Source organism: Gouania willdenowi, chromosome 6 (assembly GCF_900634775.1).
Source record: "Gouania willdenowi chromosome 6, fGouWil2.1, whole genome shotgun sequence".
Lineage (NCBI taxonomy): Eukaryota > Metazoa > Chordata > Actinopteri > Blenniiformes > Gobiesocidae > Gouania > Gouania willdenowi.
Genome location: NC_041049.1, coordinates 59,788,788 through 59,810,844, shown reverse-complemented (window position 1 = coordinate 59,810,844; position 22,057 = coordinate 59,788,788). Strand labels below are relative to the sequence as shown.

Sequence of the window (22,057 nt, the reverse complement as noted above, 5' to 3'; positions counted from 1 at the left end):
ATATCTAATATCTGGTTTAACGTATAAATACTGCATATTCATATTATCTTCATAGACTGGGGAAAAACTCACTCACACTGAACTGTACACAAAGCTTCTGTTAACTTACTTATCTTCACATGTTGGTTGTTCAGCTGGTCCACATGGCTTGTAAACCATGTTGGCTGGGCAGTTACTTGCTGTTGAAAGGAAATCACAAAATGTAAAAAGTATTAAAAGTTTTGCAGTAATGCATGAAAAATGCAGTTTTTGACGAGAATAAAGTAAACTATGAAATTAAAATTAAACGGATTGCGCACAGCACAGTTTGGTGTGGTTTCTCCAGTAGATACAAACTCCAGCCTGGGCACAGGAAGCAGCATAGGTTTGCAAACTTGTACACTCTACTGCTGGATTGGACATGTGGCAACTATCATAAACACAGCCTTTGTAGATTTTTTCAGGTGATATGACATGATGACACGCTGTAAATGGACTGTGAAAAAAAACGTAAAACAGCTTTAATTGACCTGCAATGTAGAAACATTTAGGGGATGACTTTCAACTCGTCCAAAGGTTTAAGAAATCTATACCTGCTGTATAATAGGTCACATAATGAGTTTGGTTTGCATGGGGCCAAGGATGGTTGAGGTTCTGGGTTGCCGGTGGGTGGTACTGTTGGTTGTGGGCATTTTTCTTGTGAAATGTCAATAGCTGGCCAGTAATCAGCCATTAGAGCACAGTCTTTTATAGTTAAGCCTCCAGGCAACATGCAGTCATCTTTCTGGTCATTGTTGCATGTTCCTAATAACAACAGTTAATGACTTACAGTCTAGCTCCAGACAAAATATTTAAAAATATGCTTACAAAGAGAACTTACCACAATGGCCTTGTGTGTTATTGCCAAATAATTTATATGGAATGTCAACTCTAAATCCAGCAAGTCCAAACGTAACAGTCACGCTAAGGATTGGAATCTCATAAACCAAATTAATGCCAGTACTAACGATCTTAACCCCCTTGTAAAGGTAAGGCAATCTCTGAGGTTTTCCATTTTTCAAAACCTAAAGTAGGGAAAATACACATTGAAAGTGGTCAATTTTGAATATGCTCACATCTCAGTTAACCTGTGCTGATTATCTTTAAGAAGAAAATCTAATTTACCTCTAACTCTGGTGTGCCAAGAAGGTTGTGATTAACTAGTGTGACAACTTCTTTCTGATATGAAATTATCAATGATCGAGGACAAGAAACATCTTCAGTCGGATCACAATAGACATTATCAACATAAATAGTTAGGTCAATTTTGGGTGTTTTCTCTTGCATCAAAATATATGTACAATTTCCTTGATAACTGTAGTACAAGCCATCAAATGTGATGTAATGGGGATCTCCCCAGCCTTCACAGACACCTGAAAAAGAGAAAAATAGGTTATCATTACAATTATAAAAAGTAACAGAATGAAAAAATTTCTCATAGAAATGTAATATACATACAAGGACAAGCATAATATGGGCAGCAATGTGTCGTATCATTCACAGGAACCGGTTTCAAACTCGGTTTCAAACCCGGAATGAAACTCCTGTTGACAAGAATCGGTTTCAAACCATTCTCACAGGTTATTACTTCAGGAATTGGACATTCAAAGGGTTCTTTTACAATTGTGTTATTCTCAATGCATCTGGCCAAGAAACATTCGCATAGCCAAAATGTCTCATTTTGCTTTAGGAAAAAAAAAAAAAAAAGGTTACATAGATAAAATGTAATGGAGATGAAAAAAAATGTGAAAATTGTCTAATATTTAAAAAAAAACAGCCTTACTGTTACATTCCATTCTGGACACTCTGGTATAGGAGGTGTGGGTCCAGGTGGTGTAGGAGTTGGGGGTGTTGTAGTGGTTGTGGTTGGTGGAGTTGTAGTTGTAGTGGTTGGGGGTGTTGTAGTGGTTGTGGTTGGTGGAGTTGTAGTTGTAGTGGTTGGGGGTGTTGTAGTGGTTGTGGTTGGTGGAGTTGTAGTTGTGGTGGTTGGGGGTGTTGTGGTAGTTGTGGTTGGTGGAGTTGTAGTTGTAGTGGTTGGGGGTGTTGTTGTGGTAGTGGTTGGTGGAGTTGTAGTTGTAGTGGTTGGGGGCGTTGTGGTTGTGGTTGGTGGAGTTGTAGTGGTAGTGGTTGGGGGTGTTGTAGTGGTTGTGGTTGGTGGAGTTGTAGTGGTAGTGGTTGGTGGAGTTGTAGTGGTCGTGGTTGGTGGAGTTGTAGTTGTAGTGGTTGGGGGCGTTGTTGTGGTTGTGGTTGGTGGAGTTGTAGTTGTAGTGGTTGGGGGCGTTGTTGTGGTTGTGGTTGGTGGAGTTGTAGTTGTAGTGGTTGGGGGTGTTGTAGTGGTTGTGGTTGGTGGAGTTGTAGTGGTAGTGGTTGGGGGTGTTGTAGTGGTTGTGGTTGGTGGAGTTGTAGTTGTAGTGGTTGGGGGTGTTGTAGTGGTTGTGGTTGGTGGAGTAGTAGTTGTAGTGGTTGGGGGTGTTGTTGTGGTTGTGGTTGGTGGAGTTGTAGTTGTGGTGGTTGGGGGTGTTGTCGTGGTTGTGGTTGGTGGAGTTGTAGTGGTAGTGGTTGGGGGTGTTGTAGTGGTTGTGGTTGGTGGAGTTGTAGTGGTAGTGGTTGGTGGAGTTGTAGTGGTAGTGGTTGGTGGAGTTGTAGTTGTAGTGGTTGGGGGCGTTGTTGTGGTTGTGGTTGGTGGAGTTGTAGTTGTAGTGGTTGGTGGAGTTGTAGTTGTAGTGGTTGGGGGCGTTGTTGTGGTTGTGGTTGGTGGAGTTGTAGTGGTAGTGGTTGGGGGTGTTGTAGTGGTTGTGGTTGGTGGAGTTGTAGTGGTAGTGGTTGGGGGTGTTGTAGTGGTTGTGGTTGGTGGAGTTGTAGTTGTAGTGGTTGGGGGTGTTGTAGTGGTTGTGGTTGGTGGAGTTGTAGTTGTAGTGGTTGGGGGTGTTGTTGTGGTTGTGGTTGGTGGAGTTGTAGTGGTAGTGGTTGGGGGTGTTGTAGTGGTTGTGGTTGGTGGAGTTGTAGTGGTAGTGGTTGGGGGTGTTGTAGTGGTTGTGGTTGGTGGAGTTGTAGTTGTAGTGGTTGGGGGGTGTTGTAGTGGTTGTGGTTGGTGGAGTAGTAGTTGTAGTGGTTGGGGGTGTTGTTGTGGTTGTGGTTGGTGGAGTTGTAGTTGTGGTGGTTGGGGGTGTTGTCGTGGTTGTGGTTGGTGGAGTTGTAGTGGTAGTGGTTGGGGGTGTTGTAGTGGTTGTGGTTGGTGGAGTTGTAGTGGTAGTGGTTGGTGGAGTTGTAGTGGTAGTGGTTGGTGGAGTTGTAGTTGTAGTGGTTGGGGGCGTTGTTGTGGTTGTGGTTGGTGGAGTTGTAGTTGTAGTGGTTGGGGGTGTTGTAGTGGTTGTGGTGGTGGAGTTGTAGTGGTAGTGGTTGGGGGTGTTGTAGTGGTTGTGGTTGGTGGAGTTGTAGTTGTAGTGGTTGGGGGTGTTGTAGTGGTTGTGGTTGGTGGAGTTGTAGTTGTAGTGGTTGGGGGTGTTGTTGTGGTTGTGGTTGGTGGAGTTGTAGTGGTAGTGGTTGGTGGAGTTGTAGTGGTAGTGGTTGGGGGCGTTGTTGTGGTTGTGGTTGGTGGAGTTGTAGTGGTAGTGGTTGGGGGTGTTGTAGTGGTTGTGGTTGGTGGAGTTGTAGTGGTAGTGGTTGGTGGAGTTGTAGTGGTAGTGGTTGGTGGAGTTGTAGTTGTAGTGGTTGGGGGCGTTGTTGTGGTTGTGGTTGGTGGAGTTGTAGTGGTAGTGGTTGGTGGAGTTGTAGTGGTTGTGGTTGGTGGAGTTGTAGTGGTAGTGGTTGGTGGAGTTGTAGTGGTAGTGGTTGGTGGAGTTGTAGTTGTAGTGGTTGGGGGCAATGTTGTGGTTGTGGTTGGTGGCGTTGTAGTGGTAGTGGTTGGGGGTGTTGTAGTGGTTGTGGTTGGTGGAGTTGTAGTTGTAGTGGTTGGGGGTGTTGTCGTGGTTGTGGTTGGTGGAGTTGTAGTTGTGGTGGTTGGGGGTGTTGTGGTTGTGGTTGGTGGCGTTGTAGTTGTAGTGGTTGGGGGTGTTGTGGTTGTGGTTGGTGGAGTTGTAGTTGTAGTGGTTGGGGGTGTTGTTGTGGTTGTGGTTGGTGGAGTTGTAGTTGTGGTGGTTGGGGGTGTTGTCGTGGTTGTGGTTGGTGGAGTTGTAGTTGTGGTGGTTGGGGGTGTTGTTGTGGTTGTGGTTGGTGGAGTTGTAGTGGTAGTGGTTGGGGGTGTTGTAGTCGTGGTGGTTGGGGGTGTTGTTGTGGTTGTGGTTGGTGGAGTTGTAGTTGTGGTAGTTGGTGGTGTTGTTGTGGTTGTGGTTGGTGGCGTTGTAGTTGTAGTGGTTGGGGGTGGAGTTGTGGGTGCAGTATTACAGTTGTCACAACAAACTCTGATCATGTAGTCATAACACTTCCTAGGGGGTCTTTTCTGGTCTTCCTTTCTGCATATGAAACCATAGTTTAAGTCACAAGTGACCACCTGGTGTGTCTCAGCCAAAAAATCATCAAGATCTTTGTCTGGAAAAAGTGTTGATCTACACTCAATTTCTTTCCTGTTCTCACAAATATGTGCACCACTATTTGTGATGTTCTCATAAGTTTCCCAGTCACTGTGGTCTGTAATTGGGTCATGGATATCATACCAATCTGACCATTCACATTCTGGACTACAAGTTGTAGAAACAGTAGTTGTAGTTGTAGGTGATGTTGTAGTGGTTGTGGTTGGTGGAGTTGTAGTTGTAGTGGTTGGGTGTGTTGTAGTGGTTGTTGTTGGTGGAGTTGTAGTTGTAGTGCTTGGGGGTATTGTAGTGGTTGTGGTTGGTGGCGTTGTAGTGGTTGTGGTTGGTGGCGTTGTAGTTGTAGTGGTTGGAGGTGTTGTAGTGGTTGTGGTTGGTGGAGTTGTAGTTGTAGTGGTTGGGGGTGTTGTAGTGGTTGTGGTTGGTGGCGTTGTAGTTGTTGTGGTCGGGGGTGTTGTGGTGGTTGTGGTTGGTGGAGTTGTAGTTGTGGTGGTTGGGGGTGTTGTTGTGGTTGTGGTTGGTGGAGTTGTAGTTGTAGTGGTCGGGGGTGTTGTCGTGGTTGTGGTTGGTGGAGTTGTAGTTGTAGTAGTTGGGGGTGTTGTAGTGGTTGTGGTTGGTGGCGTTGTAGTTGTTGTGGTCGGGGGTGTTGTGGTGGTTGTGGTTGGTGGAGTTGTAGTTGTGGTGGTTGGGGGTGTTGTGGTGGTTGTGGTTGGTGGAGTTGTAGTTGTAGTGGTCGGGGGTGTTGTAGTGGTTGTGGTTGGTGGCGTTGTAGTTGTTGTGGTCGGGGGTGTTGTGGTGGTTGTGGTTGGTGGAGTTGTAGTTGTGGTGGTTGGGGGTGTTGTTGTGGTTGTGGTTGGTGGAGTTGTAGTTGTAGTGGTCGGGGGTGTTGTCGTGGTTGTGGTTGGTGGAGTTGTAGTTGTAGTAGTTGGGGGTGTTGTAGTGGTTGTGGTTGGTGGCGTTGTAGTTGTTGTGGTCGGGGGTGTTGTGGTGGTTGTGGTTGGTGGAGTTGTAGTTGTGGTGGTTGGGGGTGTTGTTGTGGTTGTGGTTGGTGGAGTTGTAGTTGTAGTGGTCGGGGGTGTTGTCGTGGTTGTGGTTGGTGGAGTTGTAGTTGTAGTAGTTGGGGGTGTTGTAGTGGTTGTGGTTGGTGGAGTTGTAGTTGTGGTGGTTGGGGGTGTTGTAGTTGTAGTGGTTGGTGGAGTTGTAGTTGTGGTGGTTGGGGGTGTTGTAGTGGTTGTGGTTGGTGGAGTTGTAGTTGTGGTGGTTGGGGGTGTTGTGGTGGTTGTGGTTGGTGGAGTTGTAGTTGTGGTGGTTGGGGGTGTTGTGGTGGTTGTGGTTGGTGGAGTTGTAGTTGTGGTGGTTGGGGGTGTTGTAGTGGTTGTGGTTGGTGGAGTTGTAGTTGTAGTTGTAGTGGTTGGGGGTGGAGTTGTGGGTGCAGTATTACAGTTGTCACAACAAACTCTGATCATGTAGTCATAACACTTCCTAGGGGGTCTTTTCTGGTCTTCCTTTCTGCATATGAAACCATAGTTTAAGTCACAAGTGACCACCTGGTGTGTCTCAGCCAAAAAATCATCAAGATCTTTGTCTGGAAAAAGTGTTGATCTACACTCAATTTCTTTCCTGTTCTCACAAATATGTGCACCACTATTTGTGATGTTCTCATAAGTTTCCCAGTCACTGTGGTCTGTAATTGGGTCATGGACATCATACCAATCTGACCATTCACATTCTGGACTACAAGGTGTTGTTGGTGGTGTTGTTGTTGTGGATGTAGTTGTAGTTGTGGGGGGTGTTGTCGGTGGGGGTGGAGTTGGACAGACTTTCACGCAAGTCTGGGTGCTCTCATCAAAAATAGGGGTTTCGGGGGGGCATTTAGGGAAACAGCCTGTAAATAAAACATACAAAGACACATCAACCAGGCACTTTCTCACATTCGTCTGAAGGTGGGATAACGTTTTCTGATTTCTTCTCTAACCTTCGAGAAGAGGTAAAGGATTGGTGCACACTCCATTTGGGTAGAGACATGTTTCAAAACATGGTTGATGACACTTATGGTAATGCCACTGGCATTCCCCTGGTTTGTTGTAGTAATCACAGAATATTGCTAAATGGGAAGACAGAAAAAGAAGAACAGCTTTAGCTTCTGTGAGACCAGATAAGTAAAAAAAGACAGTTGTCCTGGTTTGTTTGGTTTTTTTTCTTTTTTGTCTTTTTTTGCAAACTGATCAGAAATACTCGATTTCGTTGTTTAATATTTTTGATTGCAATGAATTTAAGAAACAACCCCAAATTTATTATTGTTTACCCAAAAGTCCTACATAACGTAAAAAAAAGAAATCCTACACAACAACAACTTCAATATAGTAGTATTTTAAATAGTCCGCATATCTGTCCTGATTATCCATGTAGATAGAATTCCACTGAATTTACTTCACTCGACTGGCCTAACTATATTTACTATTGAGTATGGTTTTTTGTTACTTGTGATTCATTTGTTTCAAATCATCCTTGTGCATAACAGCACAAATGGTTGAGATACAAAGGCTGAGGTTACTGCAGTGTTATGAACAAATTGTAGGATTTAATTGGGATCAAATATTAGTTTCATCAATTCGTTTTTATCCAATTTTACTTACTATTAAGACACAAAAAGAGACACCGAGAATGTGTCAGGCAATTCATATGTATATCAATATAATAATGCTACATATTGTATTATATACAAAGGCAGAAGCGTCTGGTCGCCTTCTAAAGCTCATGAAAAATGATTTTTTTGTGGTCTGTATAATTGTTTTTTATTCTAACTTTTGTTTTTTTTCAGTACAGACACAGGCAATTTTCTATTAGTTTACAGACACTAGTTGGGTGGCTCCCATATGGTGTGATCCTGCAGTGGATAAAAGTGCCTCTCTGACCACCTATTACATGATTACAAGATAAAACAGGCAAAGTGGTTGAATAAATGTGATGAGCCATGGCCAAACCGGGAGCAATTTAGCATGAGAGAAAAAGAGAAAAAAGGCATAAACCTTAATTTTCTGAGGAATTTGTGATTTTGTTGTTTTTTGCAAAATATGGTAGTTTGAAAGGTTTTAAAACTGTAAACTTTGTTTTTAATATAGGTTTGTTTGAAAGCAGAGCTCGTTTTTTTTTTTGCAAAATATGGTTGTTTGAAAGTTTTTAACTTTGTCTTTAAAAATGGCTTGTTTGAAAATAGAGCAGCGTCTGTGTTGTGTGTAATTCCAACAGCTGATTACCATTGCAGCTTTCTTTGACTATATAAATGCCTTTTTTATTGATTTGGGCCAATAAAAGCTACACGTTGAAGTAAAACACATGACTAGCAGCAGTGTAATTCATAACAGTCAGAATCGCTCCTTGCAGATACATTGCATAAACAACCCATTGAAGATGAGGTTCCTATGGTTTTTTTTTTCCTACCACTGCTTCGCATTGAGTGAAACAAGTGGAAAACACGTCAGCTAATCCAATAAAGGTGATACCAGCGGCTCCTCAAAGTGAAACTGTTTCTGAACGTACAAGCTGACTTCCATTCACGTACTGTATATACTAAAATGAAGGATTTGTGGATAAATGGTTCTTTAAAATGGTTCAAACAGCTATTCACAACCATTGCTGGTGGGTTGGGTTAATGTCAGTGACTTGCAGTCACGGTAGGCAGGGTAGGAAGTGCCTACCCAAGGCTGAATTGGTATTTTGATTATTTGTTTTAATTATAATTTATTTTTCAATTTCCGATAGCTTACAGTACCTATAAGTTTGAAAGGGTCAGCATTTTGTGCTTTTCCTAGCCCAAATGACTCAACATTGAGCCTACTTCCTGGAACGACACAGACGCTGCACAAGTTTTACTCCTGTGCTGTAAGGCAGAAGGAGGCCACACCCTTTCCTTGAAAGCATATTGCAGTTGTGCCTCTGGCTCCATAGCCTGTGTTTATATGTGTTTGCGCATGCGCAGTCAGTTTCCCAATAGAAAACCAATTACGTAAAAAGGCAGATCGCTACACTGCCTTTGGAAGTAACCGTGCTAAATGCTGTACGTACGTTCAAAGTGCATTAGTGAATTGATACAGAGTGGCCGCTGCCACTAGTTGGTGGGCGGCGGTGGGATTGGACAACACTACAGGTAGGATGACAGTGCTAGAGATGATAGAGACATTTATTTTGAGGAAAATTGACAGCTTTTAAAAGATGGGAGACCAACACCTGAGCTACCAGACCTTCAGCAAAGGGAAGGTCAGAAAAGTGTTCGTACTTTCCACGGTAAATGGTACAAAAGGAAGGATCGGCTTTGTGGATGCGCCTCAATGAACCGGCTGTTCTGAGTTGTTGTCATTTTCTCCGTGTTCCTGTGTTTCCAACATAAACAATGGATGCGCTGCTGTGTCATGAGATATATGTTGTTGGGAGAGTATGGAGGCTGTGTTAAATAATTGTTTATGTTTCTTTAATGGTGTTTTACGATTTTGATTTTGTTAGTTTCACACTTGCTAGCCGAAACATATGAAATTGTCATTTGTGTTGACATTGGTGGTCTCCAATTGCAATGCCCTGCCTACCCAACCCTAGTGCTCACGACACGTCTGGTTAATGTCTTTGTCTCCGCCCCCTCAGATTGCTGCTCTGAGGTGATAAAAAATTCAGGATCTTTGAAGATGTTTTTTTCCCTTGTGTACTTTAGAGAGTGACATCGTTCAAACGGCCATGATTTTTTAAAATATTAGTGTATTTCTATGTGTACCATTGCAACCATAGCAGATGGAAATTAGCCGTTGGCTACAATCTGGCATATTTACATTTTTTTGAATGTTCATTAATATGTATTGTCCCTACTTAAATAAAGAAATTAAAAAAATTCACAATTTCAGAATCTGTAAACAACTCAAATGTTTCTGCTCTTCAAATTTGAATTAGACCTTGTTTTTACTTAAAATCAACATTAAGGCATCTTATACTGTTTGACACATGTATGTCTGGGATTGGTGAGTTGATGAGAAATGAGCATAGTCTTGGGATGGAATTGCACAAGGGGATCACAAAAAGGAATAAGAAATGATTTACTTACGACAGATCTCTGGAGTTCTCCATGCAACACAGACCCTAGCCTCATTACAAGCCTGAGCATAAGCTGCGACTGCTGTGCAGAAACAGTCACAGTCTCCTCCACTGTCACAGGCACATGAGTCTTTTACACAGTTTTCATAAAATGGTTGTGGATCCACCTGTTTAGTCATTTAGATGAGATGAGAACCTCTTGATTTTTAACATTGTCTTTCACAAACATTGTTGGAATATGAAAAACAAATATAATCACCTTTCTTTGGCAATCTTTAAATGTTGGTCCAGTTATAATTTTGCACATTTGTTTGGCCCAGTGATGACGATTGGGTGACGCATCACAAGGGTTTTCATATTCGGTCACATCAGGACAGGTGCTGGACAATTTCCAGCTGTTTCCAAATTCCAAAGCATTGTTGACTACTATGTTATTCTGGGTCATGAAATCATTCTGTGCATCACCGTCAAAATTTCCACACAGGCCACACACCTCTCCCTAAATGGATAACGCAAAGAAAACTATAATCAACGCGGACAAACACAAAATAATGGGTTTAGGTCAAGTATTTTATAAATGTAGTTTATTGCACAAGCAATTTTATGCAACTCCGGTAATTGCAAAAAAATAAAAAAAAATAAAATCCTAAATATGTGTTTTTGTTTGACATGTCAAATTATTATTTGTAGTCCTTAACAAACACAATTTTCTTTTTTCTTCTGAGATGTATCTGATATTGAAACTGAAAACAATCAGGCAATTTATAATTCAATGAATCTTACGTATTTGACAGTTCAATCTCATTTCATGCCAATCATGGCTGTTGTGTCTTTGCAAAATACAGAACTACTTTACTTTTTATTTTTAAATGGTTAAATTTGATTTAGAACCCAAAGGAAGAGTGCTGAATTGGTCCAAGCTCCAATAGATTGCATGTATTTTGTTCACTTGTTGCAGATTATTTACTGAAATTGCCTGTGCACTTGACAACAGTTAAAAAAACAACAGGCAAAAATCCCAAAAAAATAGAAAGAAAAACAGCTCACAAGATATTCTGAAACGTTTAATAATTTGTTTCAGGAATAGTAATTAACTCAAAAAGAAAACATCTGCTCTCTTCATCATGTTTTGGTCTGCGTATTCCTCCTCGTGTGACAGATACAGATACTGTCATGTTAGTTCACGTTTTTAAATATGAGGCCTTTTTTCAGTTCATTTGTTCTTGTGTTTTCTGTCCCTTTGTTGATTAATCGGGGCTTCGTAGCATTATTGATAACAACTGCCATGATTACATTATATACTGGGTGTAAGATTAAGACAAATTCTATTTTCTCTGAAACTAAAAATATTGTGGATTTGGTCAATAGTGTAATAAGCAGAATAGAAACAGTGACTTACGCTGTGCTGAGGTTCCAACACGATACGAACTGTAGTTTTCCGATCCCATATCACACCAACACCAATGTTAGACTCCAAGACCAGATACAAGCCGACCCTTCTTATTTTGTAGGTAATCTCAGGGCCGTATCCCAAATCTTTCTCTTCAAACTTATTCTTAAAAAATTTGATTTCTTTGTCCTGAAAATAAAAAGCAATTTTAAGTCTTTAAAAAAGACTTTAGTGTCACATTTTTGCCATTAAATTGTTGCATGTTTTACCCCCATTTGAATTCTGATAGCTTTAGAGCATGTAGCACTGGTAGATCCACATGGAACGTTCTCTGTGATGATCCCAAAGCTGTTCAGTACGGCCTGGTTGCCACAGTTGTTCTTAAAAAAGAGAGACATACAACATTTTCTATTTGTTAATGTAACACTTTTAGTGGTTGTTTATCTGTCTGGTGCCTGGGTGAATAAAACAGCATTACTCTGTTTATCTTGCAGTTCACAACCTTCAAGAATTGTGTAAGAGATCATTATCAGTATGTCAATAACCAGCATGTAAACCTGCTGTTTTTTTCAAAGAGGTATTTTGCAGACATGTAAAGACTCAATGATTTTGTTCATGGTCAGTCAGGCAAAACGTAGTTCTTACCTTAACAGCAACATAGGCACAATCTCCAGGGAAACCATATGTTTTCTGATCAAATGTAGAGTAGTGACCACTTCCATAGAATACACAGGATCCAGGACATTTATTTCTTGTGCAGAGCCATCGCCCACTTTTGCAGATACTTAATCAGATATGATGATACAACACATTACTTTATTTGTAGAATGATAGACATGCATGTGAATGAGAGATGATTTTATTTGAAGTACTAGAAACACCATACCAGTTGTTGCACTGGTTTGGGATTTTTGTGCCAGGCTGGTAGATTTGACCCTCGTGCTGACATGGACATTCCTCTTCAGTCACACATGAGCCTTTTCCATCATCAAGGAGTCCATTAGGACACCGGCAACCAGACTCACACTCTGTGAAGTCCTGGGGGACAAAGAAGTGCAAACCTTTACCTTATCAAAAACATTTGATCAATAAGATCTCTCCAGCAGCATATCAGGTAGATTTTTGTGTAAAATGTAATCTCGGGAAAATCATATTTAATGATTTTTTTAATGATTTTTTTTTATTATTATTTTTAAAAACGTAGCAGCAGAAATTTCTTACACAATCATCACTGTCCAGATTTGAGCAAGTTCTCGCACACTGAAGTCCGAGCTCTCCTGAGCTGGTAGAGGAGCAGTTGAAGAATACTTTTGGTGAAGGGCATGCTGTAGAATTTAAAAAAATGGATTATTAAAATATTCTGTGATGCTGTTAGTGTAAGGAATTTATTTTTAAAAACTGACTTGCTCCTCGAAGTCTCAATGAACGACAATGAAGAATGCCGTTTGTGCACACACTGGAAAAGACAATATACAAAAAGAGGTTCTACAAAGAGCATGTCTGTGGATTGGGTCTAAGGTTACACATAGAAATCAGCGATTGATTTTACCAGTGCTCATCTTTGATGCTGACAGACTTTCCAGGCTTGATGTAGACGTCGTTATAGAAACATGGACATTTGGACACAGGGACACAAATGCCTTCGTCATCTAAGTAAGAACCCTCAGCACAGGAGCAACCATCCACAGGAGAGAAGATGGAGATGCAGTTTTGTTCCTTTAAAGCCAGTGATCTGCAGGTTAACTGGCATCTCTGATGGTTGAAAGAGAAGACCTGGGAGCCAGGGCAGCTCTTCATGTATTTATCTGTTACATATAAAGACAGTTACTTCAACTTTTGTACTGTTTTGTTTGATTTTCTCTTCTTACTGCCCTGGTATAACCCTTCAAAATATCTCCCATTTCATTTATTCTAAATTAGAAAAAAATTTGTCGGGAGCACCAGAAACCTTTAGGACAGGGGTACCCAAATTCTTTTTATTGAAGGGCCAAAATTCAATCCCGGTGGAGGGCCGTGAGCCAAAACTAATCATTCATGTTGCAGCACATGAAATTAAATATGCCAATAACATAACTAGTTTGAATAAGTAGCTTGAAATTGAAGAAAACTTTTCTTTACTGTGTTACATGACATAAAATTATGAAAAATCTCAACGTCTTTAAAGACATTTAGTGCAATACAAATTCAACAAGGTGGGACACAACATAGCCTGCCTATACAATCAAAACACTACATTTTCCCTGCCTTAAACAATCCTCCAAGACTCGAGAAAAATAATGTAATTGGACCTCAGCTTTAGAATTTATTTTTATATTTACTGTACTGTATTACATTATTTTCTATATTTTAAAAACATCAAGAAATAAAAACAACAATTTCAAATATGGGCAGTGGGCTAAAACTAATCTCTTGCGGGCCCTAAATTGGACGGTCCTGCTTTAGGGGCTCCTTATACCTGTGAGGCAGCATGGAAGCAGAGGTAGATTTATTTACTTTCCTGAAAACATATAAATATATGTGAACTATGAACCAGCTAACTGATGATAAGGTAGGCCTACATTATACCTCCGTTAACTTTAAAATCCTTTTTAAATATCGTTCTGACAAAAAGCTGTTCTGTTCTTGTAATGAAGTCCAAGATTAAACTATAGCTCAACAAAGTCATGTAATGCCATTTTTTTCACAAGAACACGGGGCTACAACTGGATGGTTTACAGTACATCACCTGATATCTAGTGTGCACGAGAAGTTTTCTGGTAGGAACAAGAAAGATATTTTTATTTTTTCTTCCTATGTCCTTTTTGGGGCTCTCTAAATTATTCTGAAGCTGGCCTGATTTTTGTGACTGACCTATAGAACAGCACAAAATAACTCTTACCGCACACGTTCTCCTTCCAGTCCGGCAGCACCACTCCCATTGATGCACACGCTCGTGCATATGAGGAGAAAACTCCACACAAGCAGGCCTCACTCTTCTCACAGTTACAGCTGGAATACATACATCTCTGCAAGAGAGAGCACACTTTATTTTAATTATATGTTCAGTTAATGCTACCTCAGTGCATGTGTCAGTGTACCTTGTAGTAGATATCAGGATCCACCAATGAATGGCATGAAGTGAATGTACTGTTCTGGCTCTTCAACAAGGCGCACCAGTGTTTAGCATAGTGCTCTAACCAAAAAGGAAAAGTGTTCTTATTAAATTGTATACTGTATGTCCCAAACACAACAGGACTGTTGAGTGTAACTATCAGCCATCAATCTTGGGGAAGACAAACATTAGTAATGACGACTGCTGTTTACCATTTTCCACACTGAAGGAACAGGGGTCCTCCAGTCTTTCTTCTTTGTCTGAGCACATGACATTAGCTTTCCACGAGTTGGTGAAGGTGGTAGCAGTTCCCTCTACAATCCCTTGAGGAGTCTTCATTTCATCAGACAGGACCATGTTGTAGTTCCCACACAAACCTAAGAGAACCACACAGTTTTGTTAAGAAGAATGGTTCAGTTCAAAATGATGCGCCAAGATGTTAGTCTGCTGTGGTCGGCCAATAGTCTTGGAGCCAGCAGTGTAACAAAACAAAACAATACCCTTTATCTGGCTTAAATGTTATTTTGTAAAAAAGGCATTACTCTTCTACTACTTCTACTAATACGGATATATAACATACCACGTGTCTTTCCAGTGTAGCTCTGATCCAGTTTAATGTAGACCTGCATTAAGGGAACAACCTGGACTTGAATTTGGAGTCCAAAATTTGTCTGCAGCAAAATGTGGAAGGATGAGGCTTGAAATATAGTGATGTCTCCTAAAAATGAAAGAAAACACAACCACTGATGCAGTCAATACAACGTTTGGATTTTGCGTTACAGATATTTTTCAAATAAAAGTATCATGCCACACAATATTCAAAATGAAAATCATAAATGACTTTATTTCTTTTATTCAGTGGTTTTATTGCATTATAAAACATTGTCTAACTGAGAAACCATGAACAACCTTGAGATCTTCCCCAAACATCCACAGTAGTTGTCATCAAAGTAGGAAAACACTGTTTAACTGGTACTTCCATGGAACCCTTCTGGGTGGATTCCCATTAGTTCATAATGTAAGCTCCTAGTCATAAACTCATTTCTGACCCTACGTAAGCCCCCAATTGAATTTAATTCAACAAACAGTCTAAAACATGCAGAGCACATTTTCCCTGTGATGGTCTTCACATGTGTTTCAACTGCAATGGACCGGCAACGTAAACAAGCTGAACCCTAAGTCTAAACAGGATAGTTGAGTTTAGAAGACAGTTGGAATAGATTTTTAAATCATCAAATATTTGTATCTCATGTTTGTGTTTTCAGTCTGACTCACCTGAGTGGTAAGGTAAGATGATGGTCTGGGAATTCTGCTTCACTATGCCATCAGACGTGAAAGTTATTCCCTGGATAAAAACCCCAAAAATATGTAAAACTTATAAGAAAATTGAAGGGATTTTGGATGAAAACCATCTCACTCACGTTGTTCTTGTTATTGTTCAACAGGAGCTTAACTGTCTTCAGGCATGTGTCAAACTCTTGGTTTGTGCAGGGCATCAGCTGGGCTAGGACAGTGAATTTTGGGCTTCTACCATCCTAAAGAATAGAATAAACAATCAATTACTTTAAAATGATATTTTCTCAGATCAGTATAACATTTATCAACTAGCCTTTTAATAATCTAAATACAGTCCTTCATTAAGAGTTGTTGAATTTTTTTTTAAAATCTCTTCATTACATTTGTGTCTTGAAAGAACATTTGTGTGTAGTAAGTAAGTAAGTAAATAACATTTACTGTATATAAGGTATATAGCACCGTTCACAGACAAAAAGCCACAAAGGGCTTCACAACACAGTTTAAAATCAAAAAGTACACACAATAGAAAAAGCTAAGACAATTTTATTTTGTTTTTGTAAAATTGTAACTGTTTCATATTTACTGCTGGTTATGTTGGCCAGAGAACTTAAAATAAACACATTCTAAATCACAATAAGAGTTTCCTGGAAATGGAAGGTTCCAAAAAAAAAACATTTCACCTTGCTCTCCACTTTAGCCAAAGTGTAGTAACAGTCCCCATGAAAGGTGAAGGTTTTCCCATCAAAGGTTGTAACATGTGAACCCTCTTCAACTGCACAGGTTTCTGGTGCTTGGAGACTCTGACAAGCCCAACTACCTTCACGACAAGTGCTGGAATAGAAGTCAACAATGAAAATACCATAACCAAACACATGAACATAAGGATTTACGATTCTAACAGTTTGTTTGAGACTCACCATTTCTCTCTGTCCTGCCTGTAAACTTCACCAGATTCATAGATTTTGTCATGTTTGCACTGACATTGAGACTGAGGAATGCACCCCCTCATTGAAATGTCATCAAACACAGTTCCTGGAAAAGACCATTTTAATACAGTGTAAGATTATGTATTTTATTTTCCTTAGATTGTTGTACATTGTTTGTTTCTCTTGTGTTAAGTATGAATTATTTTTTATTTTCTTCAGGTTACATTTATTGCATACGTTTAATGAAACTGTTCTATTATAAGCTACAATAAAAGCTTTGGTATCTTTGGGTGAAGAACGACTTTAACAGCCTTAAGCTACAATAAATAATCAATAATTTCTGCAAACAAATTTTAATATTTTTTGGTTTTCAAAATAAGGCTCAACCTTGTACCACAACCCAAGTAGAATTTACAATGTGCATGTAAGTTATTGGCTACATATAGAGTTTACAGCGTTTAGAGAAGTAGTGTCCAAACGCGGTCCACCAGGCCCCCAATGCATCCCTGCTCCAACACCTCTGAAATCCTGTATTTATGTATAGTTTGAACTGTAATTTACTGTGTAGGAATTCTGACTTTTAGTCCAGACTTGGTGCTTTGTTTTTTCTGTAATTATTTGTCATGTTGTATTCTCTCTGTATTTTATTACCTTCTATGTTTTAGGTTTCGATTTAAAATCTGGTCAGAGACACCAGATAAAAACTGGCCTCTTTTGGATAAATCTGGCTCATTTACAGCATGTCTGTTTATGAATGTGCATTGTCATATTTAAATAATCAATAAATTCAAATTCAATGTACTAGATCAATAGTTCATCTTTGCATGTTTTTATTTTTTATTTTTTTATTTAAATAGAAACTCAAACACATCAAACACTTACCAGAGTGGCAGAAGCATCCATCCATTTTGTGGTCCTCACACATTGAACTTGTGTCCCGACGTGAGCAAGTATCCATACAAGGGGAACCGCTCTCCTCATAGACCATGTTGTATGGGCACTGTTTAGCTGGCAAGACACACGCAAAGATGAAGAAAAAGAACTAATGTTTATTTCATGGTCATTGTTTTTTATGCTAGTTATGGGTAACTGTTTCCAAAATTCATTCAAACAATGTGTAGTGGAGCACTAGTGTGTCCTATGCAAAACTGTCAGATTTTATGTAGATTATTACAACATTATTTTGTTGATGTTATAATGTATTTTTGTTGATAAAATGTTCAAGGGAAATAGACATTTAAAATAAGGTGGTGATGGTGACCAAACAGTTGTTTTTTTTTAACCATACAAACAGCTATTATAAATTGTTTCTTCTCTTTTGTATGATACTAACTTTAGTTATGAAAACTGATACTTATATTCTTTGATGAGTTTATGTATGAAATCACATGGTTTAATTAAGCTCTGAGATCATGAAGAAGTTCAAGACAATATAACAAGATATTGTCTTATTATATATATATAATCTAATCTAATTGATTTTCTTGTACTTTTTTGACTATATTTCTAAATCAGTAATTATACTTGTACTAAAGAACATTTAAAAAAAAAATAAAGTAATTTGTTACATTTCTACACTCAACTGAGTAAATCATATATTTTATTTTTAATATGATCAACGGACATTGTAAAAACACAAAAAACTTAATGACCAGACAACAATCAAATGCATCACATTATAGCCGACCAATCAGATTAAACATAATGCACAGCACCAAAACAGCATTAAATGGAGGTTATTTTCTTAGTTTTAGAGTTCATAAATGTATCACTACGTAATTTTGTAATTTGTAATTGAATTCATTGTTATTATTTTCGTTATAATAATAATATTTTATACAGATGCCTTTGTGAAAAAATCAATTAAATTCCAAATGTGGTAGATTGTGTCTCTTCCTTTTTAAGTTTCTACATGATGTATTTACTGCATGTAAGGGAACCGAACCAAGATTTATTACCAATAATAAACGTGGGGGTGAAAGTAACTAGTAACATTTACTTTCAGTGCTATTGAATTAAGCTACTTTTTACTTGTAATGAGTACAATTTCAATCAGGTAACAGTACATCTACTTGTGTAGGATATATCAGTACTCTTTACATCTCTGTATAAATGTATGTGAAGTGTTACCACAGAAGTCGGCCTTCCTCCAGCGTGGAGGATCTCCTCCTGCGTGGGAACACTGTCTGGAGAACTCTGACAGGGTGCTGCAGAGACAGAAGTCACTGGGAGTGTCGTTACAGCCACACATGTCCTGCACACAGGCCTGGATGTAAGGCTCTGGGTTGATCTGGGAGGTGCAGGAGCTCCACGACTCTGAGCGCAGCATGTCACTACAGGTGGCATACTAAAGGATGAAAGCAACAGACACAACGTTACTTTTTAAATGTTATCATCTCTGTTGCTAAAATAAAAAAGAAGAAGAAAAAAGACAACTTACAAACTTCTTGCATTTGTCTTGTGTATTTTCAGGCAGGGGGGACTCATCATCACCCTCATAGGGATCCTCACACTCATCATTTGGGAGATGGACTTTTTGTCTGTTCCCATACTCAATAGGGTTGATTTGACGGCCTGTATAGGATCACAGTTATAGTGTCATCACCAAGAGTAGACGAGTAAGAGTCATTAGCCACGTTTACATGGGAGCTTTAATTCCTCGTTAGATCGCGAATTGCTGCGATGACACGTTGGTGATGACATAATTCAGAATGGCCGCCCGGACTCCAGCTGAGACTATTTAATTAATAAGAGCCTTAAAAGACATGGATATAATGGACGGAAGAATAAATATGCGGATATTCACACGGACGCATGGACTGATTACACACACGGACATCAGAAAACGGAACAGGGTTAATCGGTGCATGAAGCACCAGAGATTCACTAATGATGATAATAAAGTTTATTTTTCACTCAACGTCCTGTATGGTGAAGTTAGAACAGCTGTTGCATTAACCGCTGCCTTTGATTGACTAACGTACAGTCTTCTATATCCTTCTCCTGCCCCGTGGAAGAAAGTGTTGCTATTGTCTAGCTGCTGCTTCAAAACTACAATCAAAATAAAAGTGAAAACAGTTCACATGTGGTTTTCTATGTTGGAGCTGAAAAGAAAGGGTTTGTTATGTGAATTTTCCCGATAGACGTGAATACGTCACATTCTCCCCGTCCAATCAGAACACTTCCCAACCCCCAGACCTAAAGCGGAATTGAATAAAGCCTAATAAACCACTGTTCCATGTAAACCTCTATTCGGAATGACTATATGCATGTAAATACGAAGCAGAACTCTTTAATTCTGAATAATTTAATTTGGAATAACTAATTCTGATATTAAAAAAAAAACATCATGTAACTGTGCCCATTGGAAGCAAAATAAGTCATCACATACCTTCATGAATGAACTCGTCATAGACAGGAACACCGTTGAAATCTCCACACAGTCCACAAGTACGGTTAGCATAGTCGTTATCAATTTCAACCTAAAGTACAAACTTTCCTTTAATTTATTACTATTTTACAAATGCAACATAAATGATGTAAAGGTAAACAATACCAAAGTACGAGAACTTAAATTCACCAAACAAGCTAATACACAAAGTATATATAAAAACAGTGTTGACTTTTTCTTTAAGGATATTAAGCTCAACTTAAATATCATATTAGTAGAAATCGCATGACAATAAAAGAGGAAATTGGTAAATGTGAGCGGCATTGATTTTTTTCCATGTTCTCATAGCTACAATAATCACAGGGTCAGTTTACAACTACTGAAATGAGCCATCCTGAAATGTTTTATTGATTTTATTTTTTTACCATGACTGCATCTTCTCTGTTCCACATGACAGTGATGCCCACTTTGGACTGGAGTTTGATGTAAACTGCATTTTGTTCCAAATGAACACCGGTCTTGAAGTACGGCAGTGAAACACTGGCAACAGGAAAACATGTATGATTTCATTCATCATCAACAATGAATTCTCTTTATATTTCTAGAACTGTTGTTAATATTTCTAGAACTGTTGTTAATATTTCTAGAACTGTTGTTAATATTTCTAGATCTGTTGTTAATATTTCTAGGACTGTTGTTAATATTTCTAGATCTGTGGTTAATATTTCTAGATCTGTGGTTAATATTTCTAGATCTGTTGTTAAACTCACGGCTCATCATTCACGGTGATCTGGCTCTTGGTGAGGTGGAACGTGAGGTCGTCAATGGTCACCACCACATAAGCGACTGTTGGGATCCCATCGATGTTGCTCCTCTTCATGTGCACCGAGAACTCCTGGTAGGCCTCATGACAATCAGAGACCAAGTTGTATTCGCATGTACCAGGAAACTGGTACACGTCCCCATCAAAGGTCTTAAAGTGCTCTCTGCCCCATGTGCTGCAGATACTGCTGACATGGTTGCGAACTGAAAAATATATGCATGTCCATTGTATCTTCAGTTTTCCAAAATTATCTCGTGATATCTGAATGAGTTCTTACCCAGTCTGGCTTGGATCTCTGCAACACTGGCAACCGACAAAGTGAAAAAACAAAACCACACAGACGTCCACCCCATCTTTGCCACTTTGGTTTTTGTTCCCAAAGCAGGTAATGGTGAGATGCTACTTCACAGCCCTCTTTATATTTCACGGCTTTTCGTTCACACCCTTTTATTGCCAGGATATGGAAAACATGTGCTGAATGGACTCTTGCGCCTTCAACAAGTCTCATATAAATTACCTCTTCATCAACCTTATCTTTGAAATGAACAAATATGTTTGCACATCAATCAGGATACCAGAACATCTGACAATAAAATGGTTTTCCTGATGGTGTTCTTCTCCTGACTTTCTCATTCAGGATAAAATATGAATGACAATGCAAAAAATGATACTGCCACTTCATTTTGGGGGGCTGCACTAAATAAGAAAAGGTTCTTGTTACATGTCTGACATGGACAATGACTCTTGCAGCTTTTAACATTGTGAATGAGAAATTACAAATAGTATTTTATACATATGTTGAAATAGTTAAAGTGAATGTGGCCTTTCTCAACAAAAAAGTGTTTGTGGTGAAATTTAAATGCAAACAATCAACTCAGAATCCTGTAAAATCCCTTATTTGATCCCTAATAAGTTTCTTAAGGATTCGGTACCTTAACTTGAGCAGGTTTTCACATTATGCCCTGTTATTACACACCTTTAAAAACATATTGATGAAGACATTGTTTGGTAACGATTTAGTTTGCAGATGAAATATCTCATAATATCTCTACTTATCATTATTATTGTTATTAAGAACCATGTCTTTGAATATTTTCCAGTGGTTTAATGTGTTAGATTGTTGGACTGCTGGGATATACGTATGTCAATTCAGGCACAACGCTGGGGTAGGGTGGAGGTTTGGTCCCTGGGGGTGTGGTTTAGGTCTCCTTAGGTCCCCTCGGGGGGCTACCTGCCTGGCTGGTGTGGTGAACCTGGGATGGTGCAATGGTTCTCAATATCGGCTCATACACAAACATCTGCTGTGGACACTCAGGCATGTCTATGACTTATGTGTAACACTGCCTCCTTTTTCATATTTAAATAATATTTAACAACAAATTTTTGCATGAAGAAAATATGCATCGATGTTCCGAAAAGATTGCAATATAAGTTTTGACAGGCAATAAAAAGACCAACTAATTTGCATAGGTTCCATAATGTTGATTGCCTCTACAGCAACAAACGTCACTGCTTCTTAC

The 22,057-nt window shown here is 39.3% G+C and overlaps 1 protein-coding gene across 1 annotated transcript; it reads right to left on the bottom strand.

The window, feature by feature from the left end:
- Positions 1 to 1,564: 1,564 nt before the first annotated feature.
- On the bottom strand, positions 1,565 to 20,939 carry LOC114464428 (mucin-2-like). The gene is given in 28 exon segments (XM_028448611.1): positions 1,565 to 1,702; positions 1,802 to 3,392; positions 3,395 to 6,429; positions 6,520 to 6,648; positions 9,631 to 9,787; positions 9,880 to 10,119; positions 11,020 to 11,199; positions 11,280 to 11,390; positions 11,656 to 11,794; positions 11,897 to 12,048; positions 12,232 to 12,335; positions 12,414 to 12,466; positions 12,560 to 12,815; positions 13,889 to 14,015; positions 14,088 to 14,182; positions 14,314 to 14,478; positions 14,682 to 14,819; positions 15,377 to 15,446; positions 15,523 to 15,636; positions 16,078 to 16,228; positions 16,315 to 16,429; positions 17,206 to 17,331; positions 18,454 to 18,670; positions 18,764 to 18,897; positions 19,715 to 19,805; positions 20,140 to 20,254; positions 20,485 to 20,740; positions 20,815 to 20,939. Coding segments are annotated over 28 exon segments (8,145 nt in total). The 5' UTR covers positions 20,891 to 20,939; the 3' UTR covers positions 1,565 to 1,694.
- Between the last annotated feature and the right edge of the window lie 1,118 nt (positions 20,940 to 22,057).